This window comes from Phyllostomus hastatus, unplaced genomic scaffold (genome assembly GCF_019186645.2).
Source record: "Phyllostomus hastatus isolate PE091 unplaced genomic scaffold, TTU_PhHast_1.1 phas_contig_40, whole genome shotgun sequence".
In the NCBI taxonomy this organism is placed as follows: Eukaryota; Metazoa; Chordata; class Mammalia; order Chiroptera; family Phyllostomidae; genus Phyllostomus; species Phyllostomus hastatus.
The window spans coordinates 88,927,582-88,940,856 of NW_025333872.1; the positions used below are offsets into that span (position 1 = coordinate 88,927,582).

Genomic DNA, 13,275 nt, shown 5'->3' on the forward strand with positions numbered 1-13,275 from the left:
TGGCTGGCTGGGACAGGCGTGAGGCAGCGGGCGGTGGCAGGAGGGTGAGCAGCGCTGGGGTGTGAGCCCCGGGGACCCTGGGCACGCGCAGGAGGCACCCGTGAAAAGTCAGGTGCCGGGTTGGGGAATTTTGTCGGAAGCACCAGCTGGCTCCGGTGACCTCCTCTGGTGGGCGACCACAGCAGCTGTGCAGGGACCTCGGTGTCCGAGTCTGGGCAGTCTGCCGTGCTTCAGAAACGGCCACGGGCCCTGTGTCTCTCACCGCCGGCTGGGGACGGGGGCCTGTCGTCTGCAGGGATCTCGGAGGTGTGGCCGTGGTCGGGCCTCCAAGGACAGCTTCCGTCGGGAGAGTGGGAGCAGTGCTTTCGTCCTGGTGGCTGATCCTTTGCTTTCGCCCCGCTGTGTCATCTCCGCCACCTCCCTCCAAGGACGTCTCTGTGACTTGGGTGCGGGGAGGAGGTGGCCACAGGGACTGAGAGACTGTTGAAGGCCTCTTTGTCCTTTTCCCTAGCCGCCCACTGCCAAGGGAGCCCCCACTTGCGTGAGGAAGGAGAGGCAGGCCCCGAGGAGGAGAGGACGTGTACCGCTCCTCAGGCGCTGCCCCCGAGATCGCACTGTCCCCAGAACATGGAGGTCGGGGCACGGGAGGTGTGGAGCCAGCCGCTTCCTGCCCTCTTACCGTTTGAAAGTCCCATCCTTCATTTCTGCTTTCCCGCCATCTGCAATGAGTCTAAAGTTCTTCTAATTTTAGAAATGTCTAAGTAATTACCAAATGAGGGCAATTTCAACTAAATGACTGTAAAATGTGTGTCTTCAAAATACTGCTGCTTTTTTAGTAAACTGGGCTTTTTAAGAAAAATTGAAGTCAGTTTCGGGGGAGGGGCGGGATTTGGGGGAATTTGCCAGCCTTCTGCAAAAAGAACCTTTGATCTTATTCAATAAGGTGCAACTGGGAGACAGAGAGAAAGTGAAATCGGATATGGATCATTCTATCTGCGTCACCTATAAAAGTCATAAGGACAATAAATAATATCCCAACCTCTCAGGCTGTCTGCAGTTAATTGAATCTTAGTCCCACTCAGGCTTGATGAATATAGCATATGGAGATACTCAAGGGATTCTAGAACTTTCTACTGCTTGCCCCTCCCACAGCTTTCATGCAGCCAATGGTCTCTAAGCCATGTGCACCTAGCATCATGACCAGTAGGGGGCATATGTGAGCAACGTGTTTTGCACCTGAAGCTCAGGTCCCACCTACTCCGTGTGAGGCACTCCAGCAACCTCACCAGAAGAAGAATGAAACCACTGGAGTCAATTCGTTTTTTAAAAAGCCTTTAACAGTTCCCATGATTGTGAGTTTTTGTTAAATTCCCTTAATCAACTTTCCTCATCCACAAAAGCTGATAGAATTCTGGGAAGGGAACACTCAGAGCGTTAGAAATACTTTTCATATTTTGTAAACAACTTCTGTTCCTCTGGCAGAATGGTTCCCTTCGGAAAAACCATTACCTGAAAGCTCTTCCCAGTCAGGAGAGAAAGTAGGCCGGGGAAAGAAAGATATGTAGGTGCATGGCCCACCCACACACAGTCATGTTTACAGGTTGAAAAGTTGGACTCCTTGAGGTGGAAAGTGAAGAATCAAAAAACAAAAACAAAAACCCCAAAAGCTCTCATACACAGGAGATCGGCACTGCCGTAGGTAGCATTGGCCGCCCTCGCCTGTTGATTGGCTGGGTCCACGGCTTCAGGTTGATTTTTGCTGGTGTCGGCCGCTTCTCCTCTCGCCGGCCAGACTTTCCCTGGGCCTCCTGGGGGAGGGTGCACACAGGACAGGCGAGAATGTGGGTGGAGGATGGAGGCGGGCAGAACCGCCCCGACCTGTCTGCCTTGGGTGTGACACCTCGTCCCAGGTGGACAGGATTCTCCCGAGGGTGGCAGCCCGACAGGCCGCCTGCCCGCGCCTGCCACCCTGCCGGCCACGGCTGCCTGGGGAGCATGCTCTCAGCGACCATGGTGGGGACCCTGGTCCGAGGCTGGAGGAACCGCAGCTCCCCACGAAGGGTGGAGTCCAGACCCCTCACCCCCCAGAGCCAAGGTGGAATTCGGATTCCGGGTATGTTTGTGACCTTTCCTTATGACTGTGTGACCTTTCTGAAGGGTTTAGGAAGGTGATGATGAGCTTGTAGACTTCCCCCCATTAAGATAGAATTGACAATCTAGAGTCTGTCTTTCTTCTTAGGTGTTACAGCTGACTCACTTGTGGGAGGTTATTTTCTCTTTTTCTAGTAAAAAACATAGGTACCTTCAATAGCCACCCAGTAAAAGATTATTATTTCCACCTTATTTTCTTTCAAAAGCTTTTATTTTAATATAAAAATCCTTATTTCATGTTATTTGTACTGGACTGGTAGGATAGAAAAGGCTTACCAGCTTTTAGTAAATTCTGTCTAAACCGTATGATTTTATTACCTCTGGCATGGGAAATGGTAAAAGAGGATCGCTACTGCTGGGTGTCCGCATTCATTATTTTTATTTTCTGTGTTGATGCAATTGTTCTGAAGCAACAATAAAACTACCGACCAGAATCTGGCTGGCCTGTTAACTTTGTTCAAAAGGTTATTATGGCCTCTTCTGAAATAAATTTTCGCTGGAATGAAATACTTTGGAAATACCTGACCTCATTCTGTTCTGTCCAGACCAGCGATTTCCAACTGGTGCTTCGCACGAATTTTCAAAACATGCAACACCCGACTGTTTAGTCAGGGACACTGACCTCTTTGCCCTCCTGTTGTCAAGTAACAAAATGACAATGGCCAACACAATAATAGCCGTCTGGTGTAAATGAATTAAAATTACACCTATTTTTTCAGCGGATTGGCAACAGACATTTTTTGGTGTGTCACAGAATTTTTGTAATTAGTTTATGTGTGCCATGAGATGAAAAAGGTTGAAAATTGCTGTTCTAGACCTTGGACTTATTAATGATACTGATCTAGGAGGGAGCTCTTTGGTCTTGCTGCCGAGGGACCTCTGAGAGAAGCTCTGAGTCAGCCCAGGAGGCCAGGACGAGCCCAGAGGTCATCGGCTCCCTGGGGCTTTCTGGGCTGGCCTGCCGTCCCTTCAAAATGCTTCTACCTGACCCAGGGCCCTGAGCACCTCCTAGGCAGTAAATGCAACTGTCCTTTCACTTCAACGAATATGTATCAAAAGCCAGTACATGCCTGGCATTTTTCTAGATGCTGGAATGCTCTGGTCTATAGCTAAAATACAACTGATATAGCTAACCTACGACTAAGAGGTGTAGAAACAGAACATTGTCTTGCATTTTGTTCTGAGGGTGATTTCCAACCATATTTTCCTGGCTGACTATATTCAAGAAGCATCAAGCCAATGGATTATTTAAAAAATGCCAGTCCATCAGCAGATAAGTAGATAACAGCTGTGGACATTTACACACTACTTGGCTGTAAAAAAGAAAAACTTTATCCTTGGCGACACCATGGATGGACTGGGAGAACATTATGCTAGGTGAAATAAGCCAGGCAGAGAAAGACAAAGACCATATGATTTCACTCATATGTGGAAACGAGTGAACAAACTGAGCTAACAAGCAAACTCATAGACAGACTCATAGACGGACTCATAGACGGAGAGCAGGATGACAGCCAAGGGGTGGGGAGGTTAGTGGGCGGAGGGATTGAGCAAAAAGGAAAAAGGACTCATGGACGTGGACAGCAGTGTGGTGGCTGGGGGGGGTGGGGTGAGTGGGGTTATAAGGGGACTAAATGGTACTGGGAAAAAATACAATAAAAAATAAAAAGTAAAAAAGTGGTCTGTAAATATCCATGGCAAGATAGTAAATTAGTTGTTTGACCAGACACCCAGAAGACAGAGGGCTCTTCTGTGTCCTCAGCTGCCCAAAGCATCAGTAACTATTTGTAAAAACTGAAGCATTCAGTAAGAAGTGTGACTCACGGCATTTCAGGTGTTGATCACCTGGTTCTTCCCCCAGTCCGTTTATTTGAGAATGTTCAGAGTTTTACAAGACAACAGAGTAATGTGCTAACAAGGAAGGAAGGAATGGTCTTTTTTATTTTACAGCTTTACTGAGATATAATTTACATGCCACACAATTCACCCGTTTTAAGGGTACAGTTCCATGGGGTTTTTTGCTGCTTTACATGTTTTATTTTTAAAGTCGTGGTAAAATATATCTGATATAAAATTTGGTGTTTTAACCACTTTTAGTGTACAATTCAGTGGTATTGATTCCATTCACAATTTTGTGCAACTGTTCCATCTATTTCCAAACATTTGTTGTCACCCCAGACAGAATTTCTGTGCCAATAATCAGCAACTCCCCATTCTCCCCCTGGCCCTGTGCCCTTGGCGACCTCTCATCCTACCGTCTGTCGCCATGACTTTGCCTGTTCCAGATGTTTCATAACGATAGAATCACACAGCATTTTTCTGGATGGCTTTCGTGTCTGGCTTATTTTGCTGGGTATAATGTTTTCATGATTTATTCATGTTTCAGAACTTCATTCCTTTTTATGGGAAGGAAGGTTTTAATTCCCTTGTTTCTCATTCTCTTTCCCTTAAATATACCTTAATTTCTAACCTGCTCATGAAAGAATCTTCGGTTATTTTTCCAGTCTACTGGTATTTTTATATTTAAGTTACTCATAGCATGAAGAGACTCTGAGGAGGGTATTTATTTTCAGTTAGTTCTTTAAAGGCAGGGGCCATAGATTAATCTTTTATTTTTTTAAATTCTTTTCTCTTTAGTGCCTAGTCCAGGTTCTGGCATAGAGTAATGATTCAACAAATTTATCTTGATATGAACAAATGATTAGTTTTAAGGTTTACTCTTAGGTATCAGGAAAGAGGTTTTAAATAAAAACCTATATGGTCTTTATGCTTCAGTTCTTTACTCTCTGGGCAGGGATCTTTTCTTATGACATAAAAATGGATGGTTGCAACGGTGTCACTCTCCACAGAATCACCGATTGCAAGAGTAGACGTGTTGTATAAAGACGCAGTAAATATTTCACTGTGATATGTCAGGAGTTCCCTCGGGAGACCCGACAACCTCTGGTTCGTGCCTCCAGTGCGTATCTGGGGATGCTTCTGATGACGCGTGATCGGAGCAGCCCAGCTGCTAAGCAGTGTGGCTTGAGACAAGTCTTTCCAATGCATGAACTTGGCCCCATCTACCTTGTTGTTCCCTCTCAGTGCTGGGCCCAGGAGTTGGGGGCAGTCACACCGCCATGGAACCTGCCATAACTTCAAGAAGCCCTAATAGACCTCACTGGAGTTAGGGAACTGCAGGCAAAGGTGGCTTTGCGGGGACTCACTGCCAGTTTTCATCTTTAAGTACAAAATGCAATTATGTTTCTGCCAGTTCTGCCCCAATAAAGTCAGGACACGTGTATTTACAGATGGCAGCCCACACTAAAATGTGCTCTTACCGCGCTTTGGCTGTTTCCGAGGTGTGAAGGGCATGAGAGGGAGAATGTGGAATGCAAAATGAACCCCTGGATTTGGACTTGAAAGTCATCCAAGTGTATCTTCGCTGTAGATGATTTCCCCGCCCACTGTCTCAATGGCTCATCACGAGCAAACATTTGCAAATTTTAAATTGCCATTGAGTCACGTGCTTTGCGAAGGGGAACCGCTCGTTTTCGTGTGTGCGCTGTTTCAGGCATTCTGCTCTCCTTCCATGGAGCCCCCGCGAGCACCAGAAACACGGTCGTGTCGCTCACGCAGCTTCGCACATGCCACACGTACACTTGCCCTGTGATCCTCCCTCCTGGTCTAAACGATGGGCCCAGTGAGACTTCTGCGCCCTGGTGCTCTCTACATCCACCGTAGGACACTTGGCGCAATGTCCTACGACGAGGAGGCACCCAACGACTATTAGGCAGCAGTGACCTTGGAAACATGAAATGAGACACGTTATAAAGTAAGGAGCCTGGTCTTCATAGATGGCCTGTGCAGTCTCTCTCGAGGCTTTTGTAAGTCACACCAGGTACTTAAGTTATTATTGCTTTCTACATTTCAAAGGCCTACAGACTACCATCGGCCTAAATATAAAATAATAATTTCTGACTGTAGAGCCGTACACCCGGTACTCGAACAGAAAGCCCTTCCTTCCTCATTTCCCAGTGACAGCCTGTAATCATCGTTGAGTGATTTTCAAGATTCTTTCTAAACCACTGCTTCCTCCACGGTGTCATCTAGGGAAGAGCTTCTCCTGGTGTCAGTGGGGTGTCTCATGGTGGGGTGGTTCCCATTCCTTCCCAAGCCCGACCTCCCCCCAGCGAGAAGAGGTAGTGGTAAATCTTGGCCAGTTTTTCTTTTCAAATTACATGGGGAAGAAAGTCAGATGACAAAGTCAGATCACCACTTTCTGGAGGACCTTTGAAAAGTTTCAGTTAGTCATTACAGCGTGACTGAGTCCTACCCCAGCCTGACGTCCTCCTTAAGGTCCGGCCTAGGCTGGAAGAAACAGGGGACCGGGGTTGCATCTGGGTTCCCTCACAGCCAGGACATGCCCATGTCCTTCTTCGGAACTAGGTGGAGTCTGAAGCAGCCCGCTCAGACGGGCTTCTGTGAATCTCAGCTGGAGGGTTCGGCCTCAGCCCGCGCACGGCCTAGCAGCGTCAGGCGTGGGCGAAATGAATGAACACCGAGACCTCGCATGTCACAGCTTGGTCTATGGTTTCTTCATACACGAAAAGTATTCTGTCTTCGGAACTCAAAATCAAAATGTACCCCACTTTATAATGAGTGGTAATAACTAAATTTGACAATAGTGCTTTTAAAATAATTGACCATTATCTGTTTTCTGATGGAATGTAATGGACTCATGCTCTGACCTAAGTAATTTGACTTAGTTTACATCAGGTATATAGTCCTGTTCCCATAATTATCTATGCAATTACCACTTAATAAGAGCCCCTTATTTTAATTAGAATAATCACAGGGCTTGTGAAATAAATATTCACCGCGCAGCTGCTATGTGTAACACTAATGAGCGTGCTGCAGAGATGGAAAATTTCTAAGGCTTATTCTTAACCTCAGAAAAGGTGCTTGTAATCTAGAGAAAACCAGCATAAACAAGTGCAACAGATACAGTATGAATAGGCAGAATTAATTGCTAAGAGGATGTCAGTAGAGGAAATGATTAATTTTAAGAGACAGTGTAGAGTTTTCCCCCTAAGTAGAACTTGAACTGGGCCCTCCAGATCTTTGAGGATACTCCTGACTCTGGAATTAGGGCTAATAGAAAGCAAATACCGTAGTTTGCCATGTACAGTGTGCACTTTTTAGCCCAAATTTTTGAGGGCAACATAAGGGTATGCATTATACATGGGTAGTGCCTGAAATACCTTGTATCTGCTCTTGTGTTTTGTAATTATTTTGTTACATGAAATTTCTTGTACCATAATATGTTCACAAATAAATGCTAAAATTCCTTTATAACACAAAAAAGCAAGTGCCTGAATATAAATAAATTAATTAAAATACTAAAATGAAAAATTTTTTTTCCCTGAAAGTTTGGGCCATAAACGTGGGTGTGCATTTTATATGGCAAAATACGATATTTGCTCTGATCATACTTGTAGTCTTTTTTAATGAACGAAGGACCTACTAAATCAAACTGAAAAAGGATTAGCCTAGTGATATACTATCAGGGGCAATTACACCATGTATGCAAATCCAGGGGCCCCGATTGCATTGTGATTTCCACGCTTAGGGAAGAGTGGGGAGAGCATTCCAAGGGCAGGCACCAGCCTCAGCAAGGCAGACAGGTATGACAAGCTCATGGCGTTTGTGGGGTGCTGAGCTGTCCTGTGTGGCCGCAGTGCCTGGGGAGACTTCAGAAGAACTGAACTTCAGTGCTGAGACTCAGAGGTTGGACTTGATCTGTAGACCAAAGAGAACTACATCAGGCTTTCCTGGCCGAGGGTAATCTACATCCTGAGTTTTAGAAGATAGCTATGGAAAGAAATGGCCTTAGGAAGCAAGAAATTGAATTTCTCAAGATAGATTAAGGAGGGTATTGCAATGATTCAGGCCAAAACTATGAAAGTGACAGTAAGGATAGGAAGAGAGAGTGGAAAGAAGAGACATAAACGTAATCGATTCTACTTTATGACCTATGGAAAAATTACAGCTATTATTTAGTGAGCTTTGTCTCAATGCTTAGACCCATGGATTTTAATTTATAGGTGACTGAATGACAAGACAGAGAGACTAATGCCCCTGAAAGATGTTTGTGACTTGTATTTCCCAAGAGGAGGGTCACAGCAGGCCACACAGGGCCCCAAGGGGAAGCGCCAGTGTCGGTTGGGAGGCAGAACGGAGCAAGAGGGAAGTCCGGGCTGAGCCTTTATTGGGGTTTCCAGGGGAAGGGCAAGGCAGGGCAGGGCAGACTGCGTGGCATCAGCTGTTAGTCTAATTCCAGCAGGCCTGGGCACATAGGGGCTGTCCCTTGTTGTCTGGTACCTGGCCCCGGGGTGAGGAGTGCAGGGGAAGCACTGCCTTTATGTGTGAGAGTCAGGTGAGGAGGTAGCGCAGAGTGCGTGCCCTGGATCACAGGGGAGTTAGAAACGACCTGGGCTGTTAGGTTGGCCCTGTGGTGAATGGAGGCCAAATAGGTGAATACAGAATCAAAGAAAACGTGAGTTAGAAAAACCTGTGTACCGGGACCCTTTGCTAAATGCTTTATACACATTATCACATTCATTGCTCTCAGCAATCTGCAGTATATACTAAATTGCCCCCGTTTTACCCATGAAGCAGCTGAGACCCACAGTGATTCAACACCTTACCCAAGTTCACAGAAGTGATCACGGTTTTTGGAGCTGGATTCAGTCCTACACGTCAGCACCTCCAGCGCCCCCTGCTACTAATCTCTGCGCTCTGTCGCACATGGCTTTCTCTGCTTGATTGCTCTCCCTCTGGGCTCAGGATGTGAGACTCCTCCCGCTGAAAAGGAGTGATGGAAGGTTATAGAAACTGCTCCAGCGGCCACTGGATTAAGGAGTAGAGGCAGATTTATGTGGTTCACTGTCTCTCTGTAAGTATGTACACGTACGCTGGTGGCCCATCATTTGGTGTGTTAGAATAAATGAATTCATTAAATGCGTGACTTAATCACTGTCCCCTCCCTTCCTGGAAATGCTTCTCAACCTTGGCCCCTCTCTGATCACTCTAACTCTGGGACTTGGGAGCTCTCGTGTCAGCAAACAAAGCCCTTACCAAATTGCTTCCTCCCCCGTGTCATTGGCCAATGATCTCAATGGCCTATGAGAGGATGTCTGATTTTCCCCGGGAGAGACAGTGAGGTCCTGCCTCAGGAGCTACCCTGTTTGGTCACAGTCCAGCACAATCCCTCCGTTCCAGCCATCCGCTCCCCATGAGTTCCGTCCCTACAGCTTTGTTCTCTAACTCTTGGCTGCCTTCTCACCCCGCGCTCCGTCCATCTTCATGCCTCACGTCCGTGAAGAGCCAGCTCAGTGCTCAGCCTCTGCAGGAAGGCGTCCATGGTGTCCACGAATCCTGCAACAAGGTCTAGGAAGCCACTCCTTTGCACCAGGCCATGGTGGGGATGCAGTCAGGACCTTGGAGCTTGTGACTAGCTGAAGGGACAGGGTGAAATAGTGACAGATGCAAAAATTACAGTTCAAGCATATGGAGGCTATGTCCCCTGAGACTTCAGAAGGCTTTCCCAGCCAGACCGGTTCCACTTTGGAGGTAGGTATTGCTTCACGCGTCTTCATCTTGCAGCGCGCTCCAGTAGTCTGTCTGGGGCTTTGACTCGTTAACGGGACAGTGAACCCCCAGACAGAGGCATCGCAAGTCTAGTTTCTAATAGCCTTGGCCAAAGGAACATGGCAGAAATTCCTGTTCTCTGTCCACCGTGAGTTTAGGTATGTGGGGACAGTCGCTGTCCTTGCATCAGGGCTTAGTGACAGGGAGTGATAATAGCACAGGGTGTCAGATCTCAGTCCCAGAGCTAGCCTGGCTGGCTCACATACCAGTGTTACCACTTACTAGTTGTCTGACTTGGAGTGTTAACGTCATCTCTCAGTGCCTCGTTTTCCTCAAGTGTGAAATAGGGATGGTGGTGATGCCTACCTCTTAGAGTGGTTATGAGAATTTAAATGAGTTAATTTTTTGAAAAGAAGCTTACACCCTGACTAGTATGGCTCAGTGGATTGAGTGTGGGCTATGAACCAAAGGGTCACCGGTTCAATTCCCAGTCAGGGCACATGCGTGGGTTGCAGGCCAGGTCCCCAGTGGGGGATGCATGAGAGTCAACCACACATTGGTGTTTCTCTCTCTCTCTTTCTTCCTCCCTTCCCTTCTCTCTAAAAATAAGTAAATAAAGTCTTTTTAATAAAAAGTAAAAATTTTAAAAATGGTACCTGGCACATGGTAAACACTCAGTAAGTATTAACTGTTATTATTACTTATTAGTTTGTGGTCCTCATGACTGTGCTTCCCGTCTCTCTGAGTTTTCTAGCCAATTCCTGGTAACCAGAGCTGCCCAATCTTGTAAGTCTCCATGTCCATCAATCTCCTCTCCTAGTAAATTTTTATAAAACTGAAGCTGAAAAACCTCAGCATAAGCATTTGCCTTGGAATACTAGAAACGCTGGTGTTTTATCATTCCTGCATTGACAGTTTAATAGCCAGCCATGGCTTTTAAAAGAATAGAGAAGACACAGCCTCTGTTGGCCTCCGTATTGGGGTCGCTGTTGTGTTTTTGTTTCCATGTGAACCTCATTTTTTCAAAGTTTATAAGCCCTTTGCTCCCTGGCGAGATCCAGCAACAGGTTTCTGTTCCAAAGAACAGTATTTGTCCTCCTTAAAAATCCACCCTGGTTTCTACTTTCTTTCCAAAGAAGTTGCTCTGAGCTTTATGCTTCTAGAACTTCCATTTAGCCTGAGGTTTTTGCAAATGTACTTTTTCATGTGTGATCTCTTTGGAAAAGCTCTTAAAAGCTGCAAGTTCAGCAAGCACATTGTCTTTTGGGTTTTGATGCTGAGTCGCCTCTTGTCGGTCTTAGTTTGAGATAAGGATGTAGAAAATGTTAGGAATTCACTAGGGATACATCTCTGTTCTACAGGCTAGTGGCCTAGACTGCAGAAAGTATTTCTCCCTTAGAGAGAAAATCGCTGATACCCTTTTCCTTGAAATGTTAAAGCCCTAGGGCAGTGGTTAAGAACTCTAGCACTAGAGTAGACAGGCCTGGATAGACCCCTGACTCTGCTGCTTCTACCCAGCCTGCCCAAGCCTCAGGCTGCCCATCTTTAAAATGGGGATGGCAGAGGTCTTGTAGGGACTGAATGAGGCGGTGTGTATCAGGCGCTTACAGCCGGGCCGGACAACCTCGCGCACTCAGATGCTCGTTGCGGCAGATGTCTGACCCTCGAGTTTCTGGGATGGCCCCCATCTGGCTGTTGACGTTTTCTTGAAACAGAATGTGCCCTCCTCGAGTGGAAGGGGATTGTGTGTGAAACTGCCTGGAAAGTGACCAAGGGCACTTATTTAATCACTCTAGTCGGGAAGAAAAGGGGGGAGGGACGCTAACATAATTCAAATTTAGAATCTTTGCCTTGTAAATGTTAATTCCTCATCTTGACATTTTCACAACCAGTCATGTGAGCGTGGGGTGCTCTTTTTGTAAGTTTCGAGGAGAGTACAGAGAGCAGGCCATCAGCCTGAAATAGTGTCTGAAGCCCTGGCTACATGTGTCAAGGCTGGGACGAGGAAGGACTCGGGTCACGGAACGTGTTTTGGAATGCCTTCCCTCTGTGAAGACTTTTTAAAGTCCGTACATCCTTGAAAGCTTTCTCTGATAGCTCCCACAGAGAGTCCAGGAAGTCCCGCAGCGGGGTTTGCACCAACCCCAGGAGACCCACAGTGATGCCGCTGGTGGGAGAGGCGGCACACTCCGAGAGGGGCATCTTTTTCCCCATCCCCAGAGCCCTGAGCCACTTTGAGGCCCACGGTGATGGCAGGCTGCCGGCTCCGGAATAAAACCTGCAGTTTTTCACTTGAAATCAGAGGATGACATTTAGACACTTGTTATTCTTGCAGTAAACACTGTGACTCCCTAGTTACATGTGCATGCAGACACACACACACACATGTAATGCACACATGCACACACAGACTCTTCTCCCTTCTTCGGTGACACACTCATGCTTATTCCCGTGGCCTGTTTCCCTTCAGACCCTTGATCTCACTCTGTGGCTCCATTTCTGAACAACGGCATCTCCGTGCAAAATGCATGGAAGGCATCGGAAGCCAACCAGCATTTGAGAAGAGAGTGAGAGACTCATGAGCATAATTTTACAAGTGTTTTTTAAGTCCGGAGACGTAAGAAACCATCCGTGCACAGGAGAAAGGTCCCCAGGTAAGGGTTCTTTAAAGGTTGTGTGTGTGTGAGGCTGAGTCCCCTGGTGGTGTTATGGTGATTTTAGACAACCAGTTTGAGAGTTTTTTTCTTTACATATTACTTATTAAATGTAAGGCTTTGTTGTATTTCAAAAGATAAAATGACCTAGAACTACCAAGAAAATATGGAAAAATCATGCTGTAATCACCGCAGAATTCCTCAGTTTTGCTTAATTTCTTGGTTTTTAACTTTATAGGTGTGTGTATATTTGTATATGTGTGCGCACACACACACACACATACACACTGGGCGACATATTGATGTCGCTTCCTAAATATTGATTGGAAGCCATATGTTCTTATCAGAAGTACTTTAAAGCATATTAATACTTTCAAGCATTTACAAATTTCTCCAGGAGCTGAAATAGACTGTATGTGATGATGTGATTCTGAAAAAGTAAGGACCATTACAAACAACTTGTGAGTTCTTGAGCTTCAAACACGGATGAAACAGTCAGTGCTCACTGCCTTGGGCCTGCAGAGCAGTCTGGCCTGCCGCAGGTTACGGAGAGAGCACTGGACTTGGAGTCAGGCCTGCAGCCCTCTGGCTGGCTGCCTTGGGCAGACTATTTGAGCCCTCTCCCGTGTCCTCAGACGCTTTGTGGGGTGGCCGAGCTTAGGGCACAGCCCTTGAAGGAGAAGGAGGGATCCTGGGTGGGCAGAGGGAGGGGGAGCGGGGTGATTTCAGGACACTCTCCTGGGGAGTAAGTCGAGGTGTCTGGTCCCGGACAAGCTTCCCCTATTTCAGAGTCTTGCCTGGGGCGGGCCACGAAGGGGGAGCCCTCTGCAGAAGTTCT

The 13,275-nt window shown here is 46.7% G+C and overlaps 1 protein-coding gene across 4 annotated transcripts in view; it reads left to right on the forward strand.

The window, feature by feature from the left end:
• The window catches only part of PLEKHG1 (pleckstrin homology and RhoGEF domain containing G1), a 206,489-nt gene that overhangs the window by 82,506 nt on the left and 110,708 nt on the right, over positions 1 to 13,275 (forward strand). The window contains exon 1 of one of the 4 annotated variants that reach the window (XM_045843147.1): positions 1,946 to 2,113. The exons of the other annotated variants lie outside the window; for them this stretch is intronic. Within the exon in view, the coding sequence (XP_045699103.1) occupies positions 1,996 to 2,113 (118 nt within the window). The 5' untranslated portion in view covers positions 1,946 to 1,995. Of the gene's footprint in view, positions 1 to 1,945; positions 2,114 to 13,275 lie in introns of those variants that run through there. 4 annotated transcript variants of the gene reach the window in all.